Source organism: Marmota marmota, unplaced genomic scaffold, assembly GCF_001458135.2.
Source record: "Marmota marmota marmota unplaced genomic scaffold, marMar, whole genome shotgun sequence".
NCBI classification, from domain to species: domain Eukaryota; kingdom Metazoa; phylum Chordata; class Mammalia; order Rodentia; family Sciuridae; genus Marmota; species Marmota marmota.
Genome location: NW_025999982.1, coordinates 23873070 through 23895090, shown reverse-complemented (window position 1 = coordinate 23895090; position 22021 = coordinate 23873070). Strand labels below are relative to the sequence as shown.

Genomic DNA, 22021 nt, shown 5'->3' with positions numbered 1-22021 from the left:
AATAAAAATTATATAATTGATTTTGGAAAAAGTCAATGGGAAAAAAATCATTTGATGAAAGTTGACGAGGAAGTTTACAATGGCGGGTTTAGGCTACTGCTACCCTAATATGCCTCCTGACATGACACAAAATGAAAAATAAAGTAGGACTCACTTATGAAGGATTTGATCAAAATGCTGAATCTGAGTATATACAAGTGCTTAGAGATCACTCCATTTATGGGGAAAAATGGGAAATACAGTTAAAACTAAATGATACCAAATGAAAGGAAACAAATACAGAATGTGAAATATAGAGCAACTCACTCATTTCTTCAACAAAATTAGTAGACTCAAAGAACAAAAATAAAGAAAACAGGAAGTAAGGGACTTCTAAAAGATTTACATATAACTTATGACCCAATATAGATGCTGGTTCCAATAAACCAGATGTAAAAACAAACCAAAACATTTTTTTGAAATAAGTAAATTTATTGAAAGTTTTATTTATTTGTAAACCAGATGGTTGTATAAGTAGAGAATTCATTTATGTCAACAATAAGCATTTAGAAAATGCCATTTATTATAGCAAACAAAAATTTTCAAAAGAAAATTACACTTTCCTGAGAAGTATGAGAAACCAATAACTGCAGGGGTACACCAGGTTTTCTGATAGCAGATGTGATAATGAAAACATTAATTGCTTTCAAAACAATGTATCAGTGTACTACGGTTTGAAAAATGAAAACAAAACATTTTTTAGGTAATTGGGGAAATATGATGATGGCCTGTATATTAGCAAAAAGTATTGTTAATTTTGCCAAATGGTAAAATAGATGTCAATATTTAGAAAACAAAATGTCTCCATAATTTTAGAGAGCACAATGAAGTACATAGGCATCAGTAATGGTTAATTTTATATGTCAACTTGACTGGAATACAGCATGCCAAACGTTAATTCTGGATATGTCTGGGTTTCCAGATGAGAACGCATTTGAACAAGCAGGCTCAATAAAGCAGACTGCCTTCCCCAATATGGTTGGGCATCATCTAATCTGTTGAGAGCCTAAGTAGAACAACAGGTGAAGGAGGAGAGAACTAACTCCACCTTACTGCGTGAATTGGGACACTGGTCTTCTGCTGCTCTCAAACTGAGATTTGCACCATAGGCTGCCCTGGTTGTCTGGTCATCTGGTTCTGACTACACTATGCCGTTAGCTTTCCTGAGTCTCCAGTTTAAGGCAGCACAGATTATGGGACTTTCTTGCCCTCTCTGACCACATGAGCCAATCCGCCATAATAAATTCCACTGATGCACACACCACAGGAATTGGGGGTGAGAATACTGGTCGATTCCGTTTCTCAGAAGAACCCTGACTATAGCATCACATGACTGTTTGAAACCTGCTTTAACACACTCAGCAAAAACACAAAGACTGAAAAAGGGATAAATACATGAGAAAATACTAATAATTGCTTAATATGGTGATGGATGTTTTTGTCTATTTGAAATTTTTTCAAAATATAAATATACATGTGTATATTTGAAATCTTAAGAAGTGTTATCTCTACCTGTTTCATAGCTATTTTGATAATCACTGCTAAAAAGCAGATAAAGGAAGCTAAAATACATATGTAGGATTTGATAAGTATAAGTTTGAAAAATGAAACCAAATCAAGGAATCTATGTTCTACATTAGGAGTCAGCAAACTATAGCCAGCTCCACAGGCCAGCTCCAGACAGCTGCCTGGTTTGTCGATAATAACAAAGCCTCGTCTGTTTGGGTAGATACTGTCTAGAGCTGCTTTCATGCTGCAGCAGTAAAATGCAATGGAAACCATATGAACCACAAAGCCAAAAATAATTATGATATGGCCCTTTAAAAGAAAGTTTACTGACTCTTATTCTGAATTCTACTTGTTTACTGTTTCTTTGAGAGGAAAGTTAGCCTCAATTTTTTTTTAACAGCTTTTCTTTTTAAAATGTGCCAATAATTTTCCCTGATCTGGCTTCTCAAAAATAACAGCAAAACCACCCACAAGTGGGTTTCAGTAGTCTCCATTTTTTCATTAACGTGTACAAATCATTTCATAGCTTCAAGGCACTTTTTTGCTAAATCTAGAAGCCTATGATGAAAGTAAACAAGCCGGGCTGGGGTTGTGGCTCAGTGGTAGAACTCTTGCCTAGCAGGTGCGAGGCATTGGGTTTGATTCTCAGCACCACATATAAAAACAGATAAATGAAATAAAGTTCCAAAAACAACTAATTAAAAAAAAGAAAATAAACAAGCCAAAAGAGCAGAGGTTAAAAAAAAATTAGGCTTTAATTTAATATTACTATTACTTTATTTCAAATTCCTTGTGTTTAATAAAATATTTGAGGGAAATAATATATTACATGTTCCAACACATTACAACCAAGGGATTTTTTACTTGGGGACAGAAGAAGATGGGAATACATATGCACATAAAGGCTGGAATTTGCTTCATATCAACCTAGCAAAGCATTATAAACCCAGGGATCATTTTTTCTAACCACACACATCTATATGTTTTGAATTAATAGTTTAAACACACTCTTTGGCAGCCTTCAACTTAACGTATATAACCTTTGGGCATGCCTGTGAGCTGAGTAGTAATTTAAGGCCTGAGAAAAAGCAGAGTTTCTGAGGGAAATATAGAGACCTGAATGAGTTTAATATGCAAGTACACTAGCTAAAGGGCATAATTAAAACTACATCACTCCTTTAAATCTACATAATTATGTCCCAAAGACATTCTCATTAGTATCTTTTACTTTGCCTCCAAACTTTCTAGGATCTCATGTCTACATGGTTGGGAAGTAAACATAATTTAAAAAAAAAAAAAGTTAAAGCATATACAAGTTGAATAAAATGCTTGGAAAATTCAGTGACCAAACTTTCCTTTTGAGGTACTAAACAAAACCTACCAGTGAAACATCATTGCTAGTGTGAGGCCAAAAGAAAATATATTATCATAGTATCAGCAAGTGAACTTCTGTCAGATTTCAGAGAATAAAATAACTAGAAAGGCTTAACAAACTATGCTTAATTTTAGAAGAAAGTTGCCTTCTGACACTAACTCAACTGGAAATCTCTACTAACCAGCATTTCCTTTACTATGCAACGATAATTGATGTTCCTAATGATCAGCCTGAAGCAGTTTCAAATCTTGAAGTTCATTCTAAATCATTAAAAAGATGATGACATTATGTTCAGTATACTTTCAGCAGTGAGTGCACTTCATTATATTCTCATTATTTTAAGATTAGAGATATATTTAGGATATATAGAGCAACTGTCCATCAAGAGACTGTTACACTCAAAACCATATATTCACAGGGGTTTACTGAAAAGCTCTTACATTATGGTCAATTGACTACAGATGAGGCAAATAACCACCTCTCTCAAAACTGGGGGCATGAAACTCTAGGGAATATTACTAGAAGTTCTGTTGTAGGGCTTGAAGAAATTTAACTCCCTTTTACAAGGAAAATATTGGCCCAAACAGTGGCTGAGACAGAAGCTCAGAGAGAAATTAGGAAGCTAGTACAATAATGCAGATGAGAAGTGGTGATAGTACAGACAAACACTTTGGCTATAGGAACCAGAGGTGAGAAGTGACTGATCATCAGCTTTCCGTTACTATTTATAAAGAAAAAAAATCATTTTAGCTCACAATTTGGAGGTATCAGTCCAAAAATCAAATGGCACCATTGCTTCTTGGCCTAGGATGAGGCTGTAATCATGGAAGGTTTGGAACAAAGCTGCACCTCATGGGAGGCAAAGGAGCAAGGGGCAAGTTCCTACTTTCAAGGACACTCCACCAATAACATGAAAGACCTTCTGCTACCCCAACCTCTTTAAGTTCCTGCCACCTCCCAATAGTGCCACACTGGGGACCAAACATTTAACACATGGACCTTTATGGAATACTCCAGATCCAAGTTATAGCAATGACATACATTCAAGGTTAAGTCAAAAGAATTTGCTGATAGCATGGGTATGAGAGAAAGTAATCAAACACTACACACATCAGGGTTTTTGATCTGAGTTAACCAAAGCAATGAAATTGTCATTTTTGAGATGGGAAAGACTAAAGGAGGAGTTGATTTGGTGGACCAGAAACTCAGTTTTAGGAACTTTACATTTGAGATGCCTCATGAACATTGTGTTTGTATGATCTAGATCATAGATCAAAGAAGGTACTTGGATATCTGGGTCTAGGACTCAGGGAGAAAACTGAAACTATATAATTAGAAGTCATCCTTTTTTATGACTTTAAATACATCTATAAGTTGATAAGTTCACCAAGGAGAATATGTGTCATTACTATAAAACTCTTCTAATTCTATAAATTATACTTCTTTATAAAACTGAGTATTGTGGGCTTTTTGCCTCTTAGCTATGGTTAGTTCTCAAGTAGAATGAGTAACTTAGGTAGGTACTCCTAATATTTGTTTAAAAATAAAAATAGAATATTGAAATAATTTTTTCTAAATAACGAAGACAATAGCAATGAAAGCCTATCTAGTGTACATTATATGGATTATCCAATAGAATAAATCATGTGAATCCCAGCGATTCTATTTACTAGGAAATCCACTGATTTTCAGGGGTTTTGTTTTGTTGTAAAAATCAGATAATGATGATATCCACTGTCCTATGATGAGTTCCTGAAGCTTAAATAAGAATATTTAAAGTTCTAGGCATACTATAGGACTCAATACTGGCATTTCCTACTCTTATAAATTACCCCAAATGGCATAATCATACCAAAAGACAATAAGTTTACTTTAAGTCAACCATCTCTTCTAAAATCCACTTAAATATTGTTTCTAAGGAAAAAAAAAATTATCTCTTTTGCCTCTAATAATAACCCCAAACATTATATCCCATTCTGGCAGATGTTCTTTCCTTCACTGTAGATAAAACCTACAAACAATTTTTTAAAATGTGCTCTTTTAGAATTTTGATTTTTTTTTTTAATTTTTTATTGTTGGTTGTTCAAAACATTACATAGTTCTTGATATATCATATTTCACACTTTGATTCAAGTGGGTTATGAGCTCCCATTTTTACCCCATATACAGATTGCAGAATCACATCAGTTACACATCCATTGATTTACATATTGCCATACTAGTGTCTGTTGTGTTCTGCTGCCTTTCCTATCCTCTACTATCCCCCCTCCCCTCCCCTCTTCTCTCTCTGCCCCCTCTACTGACATTCATTTGTCCCCCTTGTATTATTTTTCCCTTTCCCCTCACTTCCTCTTGTATGTACTTTTGTATAACTCTGAGGGTCTCCTTCCATTTCCATGCAATTTCCCTTCTCTCTCCCTTTCCCTCCCACCTCTCATCCCTGTTTAATGTTAATCTTCTTCTCATGCTCTTCGACCCTACTCTGTTCTTAGTTACTCTCCTTATATCAAAGAAGACATTTGGCATTTGTTTTTTAGGGATTGGCTAGCTTCAGCACAGTATCATGGTCTACTTGCGGCAAGGACAAGCTATTTTGTAAGTAACAGAAGATCAAATCAACTTCCTGGGAGAGTTTCTTAAAAGAATGGCAACACACTCCTAATCAATTATACTCTTTAAATAAAAAGTTTGTTTTTTTTTTTTTTACAATAAATGTTTATTACAATAGCAAGTTTCAATATAAAAGAAAGAAAACAGTAATACATCCTGCTGGAACTTTTACTAAAGAAAACGAATGGGCTGATTGACTTAGTTTCAACCAAGGAATGTATCCTGAGGAAAGAGTAGGTATAGAGCATTCTTTAAGAGAGACTACCACTACTTAGACACTCAAAATCTAGTTGAGACTATCAGGGGTGCTGAGGAGATAAGTCACTGCTGGCTGGGATATTCAAAAAAGGATTAAAGAATTGGGCCTAAGGAACAAGCATCCTTATGAAAATGTTCTTTAGCTCTTGACAATAGTTGCTTCAACTAACTCTAGTTCATTAATTTCAGAGTACTGAAATGAATTTCATCTAGCTGCCTCTTGAAATTCAGAATTCTCTTCCTCATCAAAATTACAATTTCTTCCTTCTCTAGATAGTCTATCTATAATGCTGTAAACAGATTAAAATTATCTTTAAAAATACCACATACTGCTTTATGAATGACCTTGAATGTGAAAATCTAAGCTTAACAAGACATAGCTTTTAAAACAATATTTACATGTAAACAACATATGCTGTGCTATCCACAGAAAGGAGTTAGTTCTAGTTAAAATAAAACAAGACAGTTGTAAACAGATTAAACAGCTTTACCATAGCATTATTCAAATTGCATCCTTTGTGTGAAAGGCCTCGAGGCACAATCAATAAGTTAATAATTAAAATACATAAAACTGTAGCAGATAATAATCACCATAATATTGTGTTAAAATAATGCTTAAGTGTTGACTTATCAGAAAAGGGCCTATTAATAAAGACAGTACTGTCTCTAAAATGTCCATAAATTGAATAACAGCAAGAACCAGAATGTCTTATAGATTTTTTTTGGAAATCAACTGCTCTTTGAAAAGGCATAAGAATTTGGAAGCTACAGAAACATATTACCTAACATCCTGTGTGCCAAGGCAAAACTTTGCAAGGGACAAGAACCCAACAATTGGAGGAGAAAAAGTAGACTTGCGTGCTATAAGACCTTTGAGACTCCAAGAACCATGCTGGAGTGTTTCTGCAGTCATGGTATTGCTTCAGAATGAAAACATAAAATCTCAAAGCAGTAATGGAGATTCAAGTTTTTCAGTGGTTAAAAGCAGGTATACCATGATGCAAAGGAAAGATCAGTAAGTATTAAGGTTATGGCTCAGTTCTTGCCTAGCAAGAATAAGGCCCTGGGTTCCACCCCCAGTACTGCAGAAAAAAAAGAGGAAAGTACAGACAACATTAGCCATAAAGAGAAACCAGGTCCGTCTTTAACTGTAGGGGAAAAAGGATGGGGTGGGAGAGACCCGACACATTTCCAGGAAAAGACATTATCTCTTCTTGAATAACCTTGAGTGAGATCATTCTTGCTGGTGCATGTTATATTCAAATAAACTAATAAAAATGCCTATGTCCTAAATTTATGTTTTCCAAATATATATTTTTGGCTCATGTGATTATGGAGGTTGAGAAGTCCCACAGTGAGACATCTGCAACATGGAGTTCCTAGGTGCCAGTGTGTGCTTAGTCCAAGTCTATAAACCACAGAATCAGGGAAGCTGATGGAATAATTCCCAGTATGAGGCCTGACGACTGAGAACCTGGGGCTGCCAGTGAACTCCTGGGTCTAAAGGCCAGAGACGCTGGAGTTCTGAGGTCTAAGGGAAGGAGAAGACAAGTGTCCTGTTCCAGGAATAACAGGACATCACCTTTTCTGACATTTTTGCACTGTCCAGGTCTCTGAGTAATTAGACAGAACCTGCCCACACTGAGAACAGATCTTCCTCCACTCAGTCTACCATTCATAAGCCAATCCCTGAAAACACCCTCATAGTCACTTCCAGAAGCAATGCTTTACCAGTTCTCTAGGTATATTCTTAAACCAGTAAAGTTGACACCTAAGATCAACCATAAGTCAGTTTTTACCTTGCCTCAAGTTTTCTTCATTGTAAAATGGCAAACAGTGGTATATGCCAACTATATGCCACTGAAACCAATAACACAGCATGAAGCCTAGAGTTCTTGAACAAAACTCGAATTGTTAAAACATCATGTTTTTGTTTCAGTCTCGACTATTCTGTTTAAAACTATATTCAAGCCAGGCATGGTGGCACACATCTATAATTCCAGAGACCTGGGAAGCTGTGGCAGGAGGATCCCAAGTTCAAAGCCAGCCTCAGCAACCTAACAAGACCCTCAGCAACATGATGAGACCCTGTCTCAAAAGGGAAAAAGGACTGGGGATATAACTCAGTGGTAAAGTACCCCTGAGTTCAATCCTCATTACTCCCCCCAAAAAAACAAAACCTATATCCATGCTCTATTTAGCATTCCCTACATTCTCCCTGAAAAATGTTCTCCATAGCACTTATTACCAAATAATAAATCACAATTTTCTTACTAGTTTACTATATCTCCCCCACCAGAATGTAAGCCCCAGAGTACTGATATTTCATCTAGAATATTGATATTTTGTCTATGACACTACAGTACATTTAGTGTCTAGAAAAAGGCCTGGGATATAGTAAATAATAAATACTAGCTAAATGCATAGATGAAATACATTTTTAAAAAAGACAACTTGGGTCAGGTGTGACCATGACAGCATGTTACTGACTCTGATGATTAAATTAGTTACCGACTCTCTGATGACTAAATATAGAACTGAAAACCTCTCTTCTAAATTTTGCCCTCCGTTTAGACAGTTATCACAATGGCATTGAACTAAGTGACATGCTTCACCTTCCCATGACAAAATTATTTTAGGGATCCTAAATCAAAAAGTGATTTATTGCACTTCTTGGAGTGCTCATAAATATCGTCTTCACCAAATTTTTCAACCCAAGTTTTTGTGTCTCATTCTTCTCTGTATATATTCTCAAGCATCTCACTTCACTTAAAAGCTGACATTTGTATTACTCCAAAATAGGAGCCATCTGCACTTCTTGAGTTAGCATCCCTGTATCTTACCTGATCAGAATCCTTTTCTGATTGAGCTGCATACAACAACCACACCACCAAAACACATTTTCTTAGTCCCCACAATCATGAAAATTCATATTCTTTAATTATAAAAACAAATAGGTACAAAACAACTGTTTGGTTGTTTTTAAAATAAAATGAAATCCAACTTTATACAGAAGTAAACTGGAAGAATGGCTCAAAGTAATTTTTTCAAAAGCAAAACAAAATTCAAAAAAGATTTATAGGCAAATGATGATGACAAATACATAACAGGTTGTGAAAGAAAGATAAGACTTTCCCGTACCTCAAGTCCCGGAGATACCTAACTTTAATAAACCTTCTAAAGAAACATCCTTGGCATCATAAGTCTCGCCCATTTTGGAACCTTCACATACCCAATTTATCCAAAGACAATATACCACTATACTACCAGGTCATAGCCAATTAAGACAAATTCTGAAAACTTAAACTGCACCTTAAGAACGTATTAATATTCTACACTTTCCCATAAGAGCACCAAACGTATTGACAAAAACTGACCATCATTTTAAAAGGTAGATAAAATGTCATTTTCATATAACAGTATAATCCATTAAGATCACTGGCCAACAACATATGTAAATGAATGATTACAATTTACGACATGGGCTGGGAGTATAATTCATGGTAGAACAACTGACTAGCATGTGTGAGGTCCTGGGTTCATTACCCAGCATGTCCCTCCCCCATCCCCACTCCACATACACACACAAAAAAGAGTTGAAGCATTCTACTTTTCATCTTATTTCCATAAGTTAAGAGGCATTTATAGTAAAAGACCAAAAGCAATTAGATTTACTAAAGCTATTTTTTAATGGGATAGTGCTGGGAGGGGGAATAATAACACCTGTTTTATTCTAATGATGTGCTTAATCCAATATATAATTTAATTGAAAAATCTGACTGGCTAATTTCTTAACTATCCATGAAAGTAGGTACAATCTGCTCAAGTTAATATTGAAATATTAACTCATACTTTGTTATCTAGAATTAGTATTCTAAATGGCAGAAGGCATAGAAGTAAACACGTCTTTACACATATCTCTATCATACATTAAAATATTTCAGAGAGGGCTAAAGATATAGCTCAATGGCAGACCACTTGTCCAGTCTATGCAAGGTCCTGGATTTGATGCCTAGCACTGGGGGAAAAATTAAAAATTAAAAAATATTTATTTTCTAGAAGACCTAGGGTGCCTTAAATTCTGCTCAATAATACTGATAAAGATTAAACTACTTTTGCAAACTATTTTTATTACATTCAAATTGCTTTCCTAGGATATCGCTAATAAGAACTTTCATGCAAAACAAAGTTTTCTTTGATCAAAAAACTAATTTCAATTTGTATCTACAAGCCTATGTTTACAAACAGAAAACATGAATGATTATAGAATAATGCTTTCATCCACACTTACTGGTTTAAGTACTTGACAAATATGTTTAATTCTTTGCAACCTTATAAGGCATTACTATTGTCCCCATTTTAACAGAGTTTATTGACTCTGGTGACTAAATATAGAACTGAAAACCTCTCTTCTAAATTTTGCCCTCCTAGGTTTAGATAGTTATCACAATGGCATTGAACTAATGACATGCTTCACCTTCCCTTGAGAATTCTGGGGAAAGTACAGGGTTTGGAATAAAATAGGCATGGATCCTAACCCAGTTGTGATCATGTACCACATTCCTGCCTATGGAAAACTCATTAAACTCTACTTAAAATGAGAATGATATTGACCTCGTGGTGTGTAGTAAGACTGAATTAAACAAGAAACATTGGAATGATTTAAAGCAGCATGCCTGTTCCTAATCCCAAATACATTTTAACCTTATGCCCTCTCTGCTTTTGCACAAAGTCCATAAAACACCGCTAGAGAACAAAATAGTGCTGACCTAGACAAATCACAAATTTATGGCCTAATACTATTTTTTCATTAGTAACTAGATTCAAATAATCTCATCTCCTAGGATTGTTTTAAGGATTACATAATATGTATATGTAAATTATTAAATACAGTGCCTGAGTTTGCTAGGCATCAGCTAGTAGTTAAGCTGTACCTACTCTGTAGCTTAGCAATCTTTTTATTCATCCTTGTTTAACTCCTTAGTGTATTTCCAGAAGATGTTTCATATTCTCTTCACATTTCCTTAAGTCCTGGTTGTACCAAATCCTTCTGGTAAGTGATCTCCTTGGATCAGCAATATGGGCAATAGGCACGATTTTCCACAGATCTTTTTCCCCAAAACACTTATTTACCAATTTATGATCTCTCATACATTCTTCAAGTGTCAGACAACCAGAGATGCTCACTGACCTCCTTACGTAATTCATTCAACAAGTTTTACTGAATATCTATGATCTCTCAAGTACTGTGTCAAGTGTGATGGTTAGACGGAATCAGTCCTTTCACTCAGAAATACTGTAAAGGAAGAGGAGAGTCACATTATATATAATCACATTATAAATACATATTTGTATTATCTTTCCATCTCCTCATGTCCTGTTTCAAGTATTCCCAGCACATACTCCATTTTCATGAGTTTCTTTGCTTCTGCCTACCACCGATTGAAAATAATCTTGCTTGGCACCATCGCCATCCTACATCATGTTATTTACTTCGTTTTTGTTTTGGTATTGGGGATTGAACCTAGGAGCACTTTACCACTTAGTTACAGCCCCAGCCTTTTTAAAAATATTTTAAAATTTTGAGATGGTCTCACTAAGTTGCTGAGGTTGGCCTCCAGCTTGCAATCCTCCTGCCTGAGACTCCTGAGTCTATGGGATGATAGGCATGTGCTTCCATGCCTGGCTAATATGGTCTATTTTTTTCCTTCCTGACTTGTTAAACTTCTGGAATTAAAAAAAAAAAAAAAATACTGCTATTGCCTCCATTTCCTTAGGTGGTAAGACAAGGATATCTGGCTCCAGCCCTGTCCTTTTCTTGGAAATGACTTCCTAAAAATAATAATGCCTTTCTCAGTTCTGAAAGTACCAAGTGCCCTTTACTTTTGAAATTCTACTCTTTGTTGGTGCCCAAGAATCTCAAACTTAGTTTTCTCTCTTCTGATTTTTCTGCTAATTCTGCTTTCACTGAAGGGTTTTTGTTTTGTTATTGTTGTTTTAATCTCTGTTCCAAACTGGATATTTCTTAAAGTTTAATATTCTCTAAATTTCTTTCTCTATTCTATCAATCAACTTATTTACCTTCAAAAGATTTGAACAACTCTCACATCTACATCTCCATGTTTTCACAATGTGAATACTCAGAAAGGAAAGAAGGAAGGAGTCAGCCACCAATCAAGTAAGAATGTCTACTTGTTGAAGTTCAAACTTACATCTAAAACCACCCCCTGCCCATTACCTGTGCTAATTGAGCCTCAAACTTTCAATATGATTTAGACCAATTGCCTAGGTTACTAATGCTTTCCTCTTGCCATTTTTATAAATTGTTGCTGCAAGCATTTCTTTGATCAACCCTTTCTACACTGTTTTTATAACTATCACAAGATGACCTGACCTGGTCAACTATTTTTCCAATTCCTAGTCACTTCCCATTTCAATTCTGAATACTAGTTCCATATTAATCTTCTGACAACATAATCCTTTCTTGGTTTACACTTTACCAATGAGTTTTTTCTGGACTAATTACATTGTGGCACTAACATTTCTTTCTCCTTACTCTTCTACTTTCCTAAAATTCTGCACTGCAAATAAATTAGAACAGTATTTCATAAACATTTTTAAGTAGCACAATCTACTTTTAAGTGAAATATCACACAGAACCCCAACATATAAAAGTAGATGACACAATTACACTTGCTAAAGGGAGTCCAGAAACCACACAATTCAATCCCAACCTCTGTAAGTTCCTGCAGCCTCTGCTGTGAAATCCAAGACCTTGCAAGAAGATGGCCCAAAATCCATTACTATCAAATAAATTCCTTGACCATTTCTTAAAATGAACTCTGTTGAAATTCAGACCCTGGTTCTCATTTTGTCACAATCTTCTCCTTTCTAGGAAATGCTTAATAAGCCAGCACAGTCTATTCTACTTGTGGGGACTATACTGATCATGCAGTGCTAACCTCCTTCTGAGTACTTGCAATAAGAATAGGTACCACTTACTGTACATCAGATCCATACTTAGCCTTTCTCAATTCCTCACCATAATCCCCAAGTTTAGATAATAGATAATAGACATATATATATCTGTAAATATTATTGTCCATACTACATAGATTAGGACACATTCAGGTAACTTGCCTGAGGTCACACAGCTTGTATACAGCAGAACCAAATCTGAACTTAGCCCAACTCCAAGTCTGTACTCTTTTAGTTCTTTCTAACCTTTTTCATGTTATTGAGCACGTATAAAAATATTTGCAAAGCACTCCAGGGGAAAGGGAAGAAGCTTCTCATAGATGAGGGCAATTGGCTTTGAGTAGTCCAGGCCCAGCCTAGCCTTCCCCCAAGGGTTCATGGGATCAATACTGGAGTATATTGGAAATTCATTAGCAGTACATCAGCTGAAAACCCCTGCAGTACATATTCATTTATTATTTCCTAGGACATGGTATATTGTAGGAGTTCAAATATATGTGTGGGTCATTGACAAAAAGCAACATATTATGTCCAAATCATCAACAGAAGCAGACAGAAGAACACGTAAGAGCTCAAGAATTTCAATGCCTATTCTTGGATAAACCAATAACTAATTTAGATTTCAATAAGGGCAATATTTTCTCGGTCTTTAGTACACATCAATTTCATATGGAAAGTATTTAAACCACGAATTGTGGACCTTGCCCCCAGAGCCTGAATCAAAGAATTTGCATTTCTAACAAATTACAAAATGATGCTGATACCACGTTCAATGATCTTTTTTTAAAAATCTAGCAAAAATATACTCCATATATTCAAACCTCATAAGCTGAGTATTTACTTCTTTGCTAGTCAGTTTTAACAACACAGGTCTGTTCTAAGTCATGATGCAAGCTGGATTCTGGGATGCAAGATAAGCTTTTAAACAGTGCCAAATGTTCCTTGACACAATTATAACAACATGTAGTGAACCTTAAGCATGCTATCATCAGGGACAGGAATTTCAGCTGTATAAAATGTGCATGATGTATGTTGTACTTAATATCCAAAAGAGCCAGGTTAAAGCAATTCAGAATAACAACATTGTAAGCAATCTGATTGAAAGGACACACTGCTTTGAATTTATTGAAAGAATTATCCAGTTCAATTTAATTCTACTGGCTAAAGTGATTTAAAATCCAAGTTTCAAGTGAAAGAAAATTTTAGTGGCATGTTTTTTCATGCTTTAAATAAAGGTCTGATTAATCTCCGTTACACAGGGTGAGGCTTTTTCTATTTAAAAAAAAAAAAATCTAACATATCTGCAATATCATTCTGGCATATAAATTATAATTACAACTAGAAAATGTGCATAAACCTATTATGATTTAATTAAATACATTTTATTTGCATAAAGCATAGGTGCATTTATTTCAGGAATCTAAGAAATTATTTAAAGAATAAGACATTCAAAACTTCACATGCCTCTTGTGGAACCATTCAACCAAGTGCAATTTTCAGATGTCTCCACCCCACACTGACAAGGGTAAATGCAAAGGGCTTTATTTTTAAATATTTAATATTTCATAAATATTCATTCACAACACAATTAAATCTCAGAATAAAAACTCTGCATTATGAAACTAATATTTTTGGAGCAAGGTATACCATAAAGCAATTGTTCGTTATAAGATTTATTTTTTATAACAGAATGTTCTCTTGGAAATTATTGATGTTTTAATACTAAATCCCTTATCCCCTAGTAAAATATGCATTCAAATAAAACAGCATTCAAATATACAAAGAAAGGAAATCCAAGGAGAAGTCTGAAAGCAGAGATTTTTAAATAACAAAACCACAATGATCCAAGCCAGCTAACAAAAAAGCCACAATGAATGAACAGAAAAATACCCAAAAATTCAACAAGGAACAATATTTTACCTACTTTTCCCTTATTCTCTGTGTATTTTTATTCTTAGTTGTCTACTAACCTATGCCATTTACTTCCCTCAAACTGATTGATCTTCGGTATGATCCACCATACTTTCTTACTTCACATTACCACAACAATACTTTCCTTTTCACCTTTAAACTAGGGTATTATTAAAAAAAAAAATATGTAACATATCTACAATATCATTCTACTCTATAAATAACACTTTAAGAACAAGCCGGTGGTGCATACCTGTAATTCCAGGTAATTCTGGAGGGTAAGGCAAGAGGATTAGTACAAGGCCATGTGGGCAACTTAATGAGATCCCTAAAAGTAAAAAGGGTCCAGACTGTGGCTCAGTGGTAGAGCACCCCCAGTTCAATCCCCAGCACAAAGGGATAAAAAAAAAAAGATTATAAGCTAACATTTTATGCCCCTTAAGAGTATTTTTAATTGTATGTATCACTTAATAAGTATTAAATTGAAGAATATATTATAATTTAGTATCTCTCAATTTATTATATTTTTTTGCAAAAATATTTAACAGAAGATATAACTGAGAAAAAATAACCATTTACTTATGGATGTGTAGAAAACCAGTCACAGCAAATTAAAGTTTAATTTATAATATTCTAGTCAAAATGACATTTGCTATTATCAATAAGCTAAGGAAAATCTATACTAGTATATATTATCTAGAAAGCTAAAACTTTACCATTTTAAAAATCTACATTGTAGTAAAAAAAAAAACAAAACTGTGTCCTTTAACAGTGATATACAGGCATCCCAGATAAAAGGCAGATCACTAAACAGATGTCCAAGCCACAGACCTGGTATTCACAGCAAGTGTCCATACTGCCAGGCAGGGCTGATATTCCCTGCTCCCTACTTTCTTCTTAGTTTACAACACATACCAAGTTAAAATGCTAACTCAATTTCTTTCACTTTAAAAACCACTGCCTAACTTTCTCCCCAGCTCACAAATATTTACCTGCTGTGATGGTTAATTTTTTGCTGTCAACCTGACCAGGATATGAAGTACCAGATATTTGCTCAAAGGTTATTTTGTCAGGGTGTGACTGGAATGAGATCAACATATGAATCTCGATAGTTGCAGTAAAGTAGATTGCACTCCCCAATAAGGATGGGTCTCATCCAATCAGTTGAATAAACACCCAACAAAACACAAAGGCTAACTCTCCTGTAAGAGGAAATCTGGGGCTGCCTTCCTTGAACTGGAGGCTCATTTCCCCTTGCTTTTAGAGTTGAAATAAGCCTGGACTCTTCATGAGTCCTAAACCTGCTGGCATGTAAGTTGGACCTATATCATTGGCTCTCCTGGTTGCAAGGCCTTTGGATTCAGGCTAGAATTATACCATAGGGTCATTTGGGTATCCAGTATGCCAACTCAAGAGGCCTGTCCCAAGATTATGTAAGCCAACTCCTTCAGATTATCTATCTATCTATCTATCTATACACACACACACACACACACACACACACACACACACACACAGTTCCATTTTTCTGAAGACTCCTAATACACTTACCAGATTAATGTATCAAATTTCTAATTAAAAATACAAAAATATTTTAAATTATAATGGCAGCAATAGAACAAGACTCACATAGCTTGACAAAGGTCTAATTTAAAATTTATTCTTAAGTCATATCATGATGCATCAAAACTTCAAATCTATAGATCCTTATTAAGTAATCTATTTCTGGTGAATGCAGACAAAGGACATAATCAGAACTACAATCAATTCTTTATTTCCTCCAGATATTGGCTACAAAAACATTTATGACAAGTTAGACACAACCAAATGTCTAACAATAGGGTGATAATTAAATGATTAAATATGTCACTTTCAAAGGAGATGTGTGTGTATATATGTTTGTGCATATATACACACTTTTTTGTGCATGTGTGTGCACACACACGCAGTACTGGGAGTCCAACCCAGGATCCCACACAAGCTAGGCAAGAGCTCTACCACTCAGCTATATTACCTCCTCAAAGGTATAATATTATACAGCTAATTAAAATGACATTTTCAAAGATTATTCAACAACATGATGAAGTTAGGATAAAACAATGTCAATTTTTAAGATGGGGTATTGTGGTTTACATATGAGGTGTCCAAAGGCTCATGTGTGAGACAATGCAAGAATATTTAGAGGTGAAATAACTGGGTTATAAGAGTTTTAACACAGTGCATTAATTCACTAATACGGATTAACTGGTGTTAACTGTAGGCAGGTAGAGTGTGACCGGAGGAGGTAGGTCACTGGAGGTGTCTTTGGGGTACATATTTCGTCCCTGGTGAGGGGAGCTCTGTCTCTCTCTGCTTCCTGGTGCCTTCTCCCGAGTTGCTTCCTCTACCACTCACTTCTGCCATGATGCCCTGCCTTACCTCAGGCCCAGTACAACAGAGCTGTCTATGGACTGAGACTTCTGAAACCATGAGCCCCAAAATAAACTTCCTCCTCTAATTGTTCTCGTCAGGTCTTTTGGTCAAAACAGTGAAAAAGCTGACAAAAACTGGAGAAAGCACATTATTTAGCTACCTAAACTGAAGAGAAAGGATAAAATGTTGACAGAAAATTTACCTGTTTTCTATAATCAGAATATTACTTTTAAAATAAAGTAAAAGAAAAGAAAAATAAAAGAAAAGAAATAGTATCCAAAACTTTTAAAAGAAAACTCAAATCACTTGTTTAGGATACTATAGATAATTACCAATGAAGATAAGTTTTTAAAATAAATCTGGGAAAATTGTAGAAGCTTTTCATAACATTTTAAAATAAAGTACATAAAGATGTGTTATGGATTAAATTGTGTTCTAAGATTCTAAAATTTTTAGGGGGTAATTAAGGTTAAATTAGACATTAAGCGGGTAGCCCCAATTCAATATGACTAGTGTCCTTATAAGAAGCAGGATCACCATCAGAGACGCACACACACAGAGAAACAACAATGTGAAGATAGCACATCTGCAGTCAAGGAGAAAAGGAGGCCTCAGGAGAAACCAAACCTGCCAATATCTAGAGTTTGGATTTCCAGACTCCAGAATTGTGAAGAAATAAATATCTGTTGGACAAGCCATCCAGTCTTTAAAATTTTGTTATGGTAACCCTAGCAAACTAATAAGTCATAATAAAATGTTTATTATAAAATTTACTTGATAAATATTTTTTCTATAATTAACAGATATTCAGGAAGGAAGAAACCAACAACTAAAAATTTACTTTATATCACAGTGCATGGCATGAAAGGGACAAAAAGCCACATTTCTTAACAAAATGTTACTAGCTAATACTTCTAAAAAGAAGGAGTAGGAGTGAGAATCTGAGTACTATACATGGATTTAAAACCAATTGCTCAGGTTTACAGTGATTGCTGTCTAACAATTGTCTATGAAAGGTTTTGTATGACATAATAGAAAAAATTTTAATTGCTTTTGCTTCATTTGTTTATAATATTTTCTAATCCTCAAATAGACAGTGTGTGCGTCTGTCTCTCTCATGAGGTATCTGTAAACATTTCTACAAAAATATAACTCAAGCAATTTTACTCTTAGCAACTACTGGTGGCATACCTACAAATGAGATGACAGCTTTCCCAATCTTTTGTTTAGCACATATTAATATATGAGTTCCTTTTTACATAAACTAAATTGTATACAAATTTAACTTCAGAATTTAAGTACATTTCAAGGAGCAAGTTTTAAAAAGAGACCCGTTAGTTTTCAGACTAAATTAAAATTTCAATTGCCACTCTAACTTTCAAAATTACCTTATCTGGATCCATCTTTCCTCTGATAAATTCTTGCTTCCAAAACTGCAATGCCTGTTCCAGTGTTAAACCAATGCCCTTCAGGAAGAGGCCATATTGCATTCGGCCACCATGACGAAGGTGGTGATTTTCCCGCAAGGCCTTATGTAACTGGCGCATACAAGGTGGGAAGGATTTGGTAGAAAGCTGTAAGAAAAAAATAGTTTTTTGTTATGTGGAAGACATACCAGGTCCTCCATAAATACTTACTGTAATTGTAAATTAAGTCTAATTGGAATAAAATAAAAAATCATAAGGAAGTATTATGTATAACTGTGATTATAGATAAATTTTTCTTATAGTTTTTTACTGATTATATGTTCAGATAATATTTTGAACCAGGCATAGTGGCACACACCTGTAATCCCAGAAACTTGGGAGGCTGAAGGAGAATTGCAAGTTTGAGACCAGTCTTAGCAACTGAGCAAGACTCTGCCTCAAAATAAAAATTAAAAAGAGCCGAGGATGTAGCTCATGGTGGAGTGCCCCATGTTCAATCCCCAGTACCAGAAAGATAAACATAAAAAGATAACATTGAATATATTGAGTTAAATAAAAATTACTAACTATATATTAAGAAATTAATTTCACCTATTTCTTCTTGAAAATTTAAATTAAACTTTACGGAGACAACTGTAGATTTGCATGCAGTTATAAGAAATAATACAAAGAGATATCAGGTGCCCAGTTTCCCTCAATGATAAAATCTTATAAAACTGTAGTTCACTATTACAAACTCAAATGCTGACACTGATATAATCCACTAGTCTTAAAATTACTTCAGTTGTGTGGGTATTTAATTTTATGCAATTTTATCCACATGTGTGTGTTCATGCATCCACCCCCACAACCAAGGTACAGAATAGTTCCACCCCCATCAGAATCTTTCATGTTTCCCTTTTATAACAACCTCCTGCTCTGCCACCTCCTTCCCCATTTCCATAATCCTTGGCAACCACTAATCTGTTCTCCACATCTACAATTTTAAGAGTATCATATAAATAGAATCACACAAGACATGATGTTTGAGAATGGGCTTTTTTACTCCACATAATCCCCTTAAAATTCACCTTATCTGTTAAGGCTAAATTTTTTTTTTTTTTTAAACCAAGTAGTGTTTCATGGTATGGATGTACCACAATTTATTTAACTATTCACTAACTGAACAGTTGGGTCATTTCTGGCTTTTTATTTCAAATAAACTTGATATGAATATTCTTGTAGAAGTTTTTGTGTGAACATAAGATATTTCCCTGAGATAAACATTCAAAAGTACAACTACTGGATAATAGATGAATTTGTAAAATATAAAGTATAACAAAAATGAGAAATCATTCTCAAAGGGAAAATTCAAATTAATGTGTTAAAGAAATAAATAGTTACAAAAAACTACAGGCCTTTCCTTTAGGGTCAAAACAAAAATATCACTGTCCATTTTTAATCCAGTTTTTTCACTTATGGTTTAAATTGCATTCTGACTTCCTCAAATATCCTTCCCCCCTAGACTTGAATTCTAACTGCTCTCATCATCTTCAGCAAATTCACTTTGTAAGAAAAAGCAGGCCTCACTTTGTTTGACTTTGCTGCTCCCTCTAGTGACCATCCAGTTTTTCTTCTTTGGGGGAAAAAAAAATATTATTTTTTAATCCCCAATTTAGTTCATTCAGACCTTTAGCCTCCCCTGGCAGGACCACTAGAAAGCCTTTCAGGACATTTTTACATCACCAACTTTGCTCCTTTATACTATTTATTTAGTAATCATTTTTTCTTAAGCAGTGTTCTAATAAAAAATGAATATTCAACATCCTTAGTATAAACACGCAAGGTCCCCTCAAAGTCTAATAACTAATCACTTTTTGATAATATGTAACAAAATATAAAATATTTTAGAAAAAGTATTTTAGAAAAGAGGAAGATGTATAAAACATCATTTCCCCTTTAATTCGGTTAAGAAAAAAGACACCACAATTATATTCTAAGTCAAACTCATATAAAACTCATAAAAATTAGATAATAAAGACTCTAACTAGGACATAAATCAAATGCCATGGAAGCACTTTGCTAGGAGGAGGGGCTCAGTTTACTACTATGCCAATACAAATCCTTTGTTCTGGCTAGTTATTCACGTAATGTTTCCCATTTCTCCTTTTCTAAATGTATATGGTATTTAAATATTAATACATAAATGCCACTTAGCTATCATTATTTTTAAAAATTCCTTTTTGGAATAATTGTTTCAATTCTGATTCAGATTTTTATTAAACAACTTTTTCATTAAGTTTGATTTTTCAAAGACTAAAAACAACAACAAAAAAAATCATGCACACAGACATGAGATTTTCTTTAAAAGTTTTCAGCAATCAATGAAAGAACATTCTTTCCCATCTTCCTGCCCAAAAATCTTGATGGAGGAAACCCAGATTTTTCTCAGCTTAAGTTTGAAAGGATGTGGTAGTGCTTACCGAATCAATCTGATCTAAAGAAATCTTCCCAGTGTTTCCCTGCATACTGTAATCTTGACCAGTGTAGGAATGACTAAAAAAAAAAAAAAAAACAAAAACAAAACAAAGAACAAAATATTAAGAAAGGATTTTTAAAAGACTTTTGATCACTTAAAAGGAAATTTTTCATTCTAATAGGACATTTTACATATATTCCATAGCAGAAATATAGTCAAGTGTTTTAAAGACATTTAATAAAACACATTTAATTAACATCTAAAAATAATACAAAAATATAGTGACAGTCTGGATCCCCTGATTCCCAATCTAGAGCACTACTTTCATTTTTTAGAATAATCATCCAAATTGTTAAAGTTCAAATCTCTGCTACTTATCCCTTATTATTAACATGGTAACACAGCAAAACAGAAACTGGTACTTAAATCAGTACTCATCACTTAACAGCAGGCCCTGAGCGAGTTACGAAGATGCTCTATACCAGGTTCCTATCGGTGGAATTGAGACAACAGGTCTGCTTTCAGGGCTGACAGGAGGTCTGCACTGAAATCATTTTTGTTAAAGGGCCCAACAGTTATTGCTTATTTAAGTAAATAATATTTTGATAGCTCTTTATGTACAAGAAGTCTTCATCTGCATTCTCTAATTACAATCATTCTGAGAGAATGCTTTTATTCACATTTGGCAAATGAGGAAATGGAGGCTCTGAGGAGTTAGAAACTTGTTAGGATCAGAAATTAAGTTAGCAGTGCAGTGGAAACTAAACCTTTTGACTCTTAATTCCCCATTTCCTCACTCTGCCACACCATCCTGTTCCCTATACTAAACTTATAAATAAAGTTAGTATTGTTTATGAATTAGGAAATATAACTTGATGTACACTACCTAAAGCCATCCACCTTTGTAATTTTTCATCTCCTTGACATAATATGCTATTCATGCCCAACTCCATGAACACAGAATCAGGTACATTCAAATGTGACAAAGGAAAAAAAAAAACACCTACGAGAATACACAGAAAACCAGAATCAAACCATGGTTTG

The 22021-nt window shown here is 34.5% G+C and overlaps 1 protein-coding gene across 6 annotated transcripts in view; it reads right to left on the bottom strand.

The window, feature by feature from the left end:
- The window catches only part of Prim2 (DNA primase subunit 2), a 410568-nt gene that overhangs the window by 66568 nt on the left and 321979 nt on the right, over positions 1–22021 (bottom strand). For all 6 annotated transcript variants that reach the window (XM_048805584.1, XM_048805585.1, XM_048805581.1 and 3 more), the window contains 2 exons: positions 20982–21054; positions 18481–18666 (listed from right to left, as the gene is read on the bottom strand). In XM_048805584.1, coding sequence (XP_048661541.1) covers positions 18481–18666; positions 20982–21054 — 259 coding nt within the window. The remainder of the gene's footprint in view (positions 1–18480; positions 18667–20981; positions 21055–22021) is intronic.